This window comes from Wasmannia auropunctata, unplaced genomic scaffold (genome assembly GCF_000956235.1).
Source record: "Wasmannia auropunctata unplaced genomic scaffold, wasmannia.A_1.0 LD336069.1, whole genome shotgun sequence".
Taxonomy (NCBI): domain Eukaryota; kingdom Metazoa; phylum Arthropoda; class Insecta; order Hymenoptera; family Formicidae; genus Wasmannia; species Wasmannia auropunctata.
The window spans coordinates 143,024-144,142 of NW_012026821.1; the positions used below are offsets into that span (position 1 = coordinate 143,024).

The following is a 1,119-nucleotide window of genomic DNA, read 5'->3' on the forward strand; positions in this document are numbered from 1 at the left end:
AATCTGTTAAGAGGATGTAAAAATGATACTAGCTTACCGATACAATTGCGTGGCCCAGCACTAAACGGTATATATGAATAAGGATGACGGTTTAGGATTTTCTCAGGCAAAAATCTATCCGGATCAAATACCTCTGGATTTGGCCAAAAATTAGGATCTCTGTGAACTCCGTAAATATTAAGATGTAAGATTGTTCCAGCAGGCACTAAATATGACTCTAAAAAGTAAATGAAAAAGAAGTATTTTATACATGATAATTTAAAGTTTAAAAATTAAATTATGATAATATTAATATATTATATTTATATTTATATTAATATATTATATTTATATTTATTAAAATATGATTATAGTTTTAAAATAAAATATCTATTTAATATAACATGGAATATGTACGTACAGTTCACGTAATATAAAGCACAATGTAATAATTAGTGAAATTTATTAAATAGTATTAATTTTTGAAAACATTTTACGACGTGTTACATGTATATACATATTTATATAATTATTTAATTAATTTTATGAATATTACATAAACAGATGTTATATATAAAAATAAAGCAATTTAAGAATTTTCTGAAATAAGAATATACTGTGTCTTGTTCATATTTAAGTTTTAATGACATATTCCACGTCATATTTAAAAATGCGTATAAAAGTTTGATTTTATGCATACGTAATTTTACATCTTCCCCAGGAATACGTGATATTAAATATACACTGGGATACAAACGCAATGCTTCCTTTATACATCTCTCTAAATATGGTAAATTTTGTAATAATTTCATAGTTAATTTCTCTCCATTTTCTTGCATAGCAGTGCTGATTTCATCCCTGACACGATCCTATATTATTGATATTAATTGAAAATGTGCTTCTCATTAGTTTATTTTTTTATATATACACAAATAAATTACGAACTTTTAAGAATATTAGAAATGTTTTTATATGTTTAGAGTATATACGTATATATATATACAGGGTGACCATTTTAATCCATCCAGTCGAATATCTCGAAAATCAAGCCCGGGAGAGAAAAATTTTTCAGACAAAAGTTGTTTGGTTTCGAAGGGGACATAAGATGATAACATTGGTTTGACCCCGAGTGGCGTCGTC

The 1,119-nt window shown here is 26.1% G+C and overlaps 1 protein-coding gene across 1 annotated transcript; it reads right to left on the reverse strand.

Moving 5' to 3' along the window:
- Positions 1-11: 11 nt before the first annotated feature.
- LOC105449982 (cytochrome P450 4C1-like) lies at positions 12-875 on the reverse strand (the record flags this gene model as incomplete). Its single annotated transcript, XM_011689482.1, has 2 exons — positions 680-875; positions 12-217 (listed from the first exon to the last, which is right to left on the reverse strand). Coding segments are annotated over exons 1-2 (345 nt in total), but the record flags the coding sequence as incomplete, so codon positions are not given.
- Positions 876-1,119: the final 244 nt, after the last annotated feature.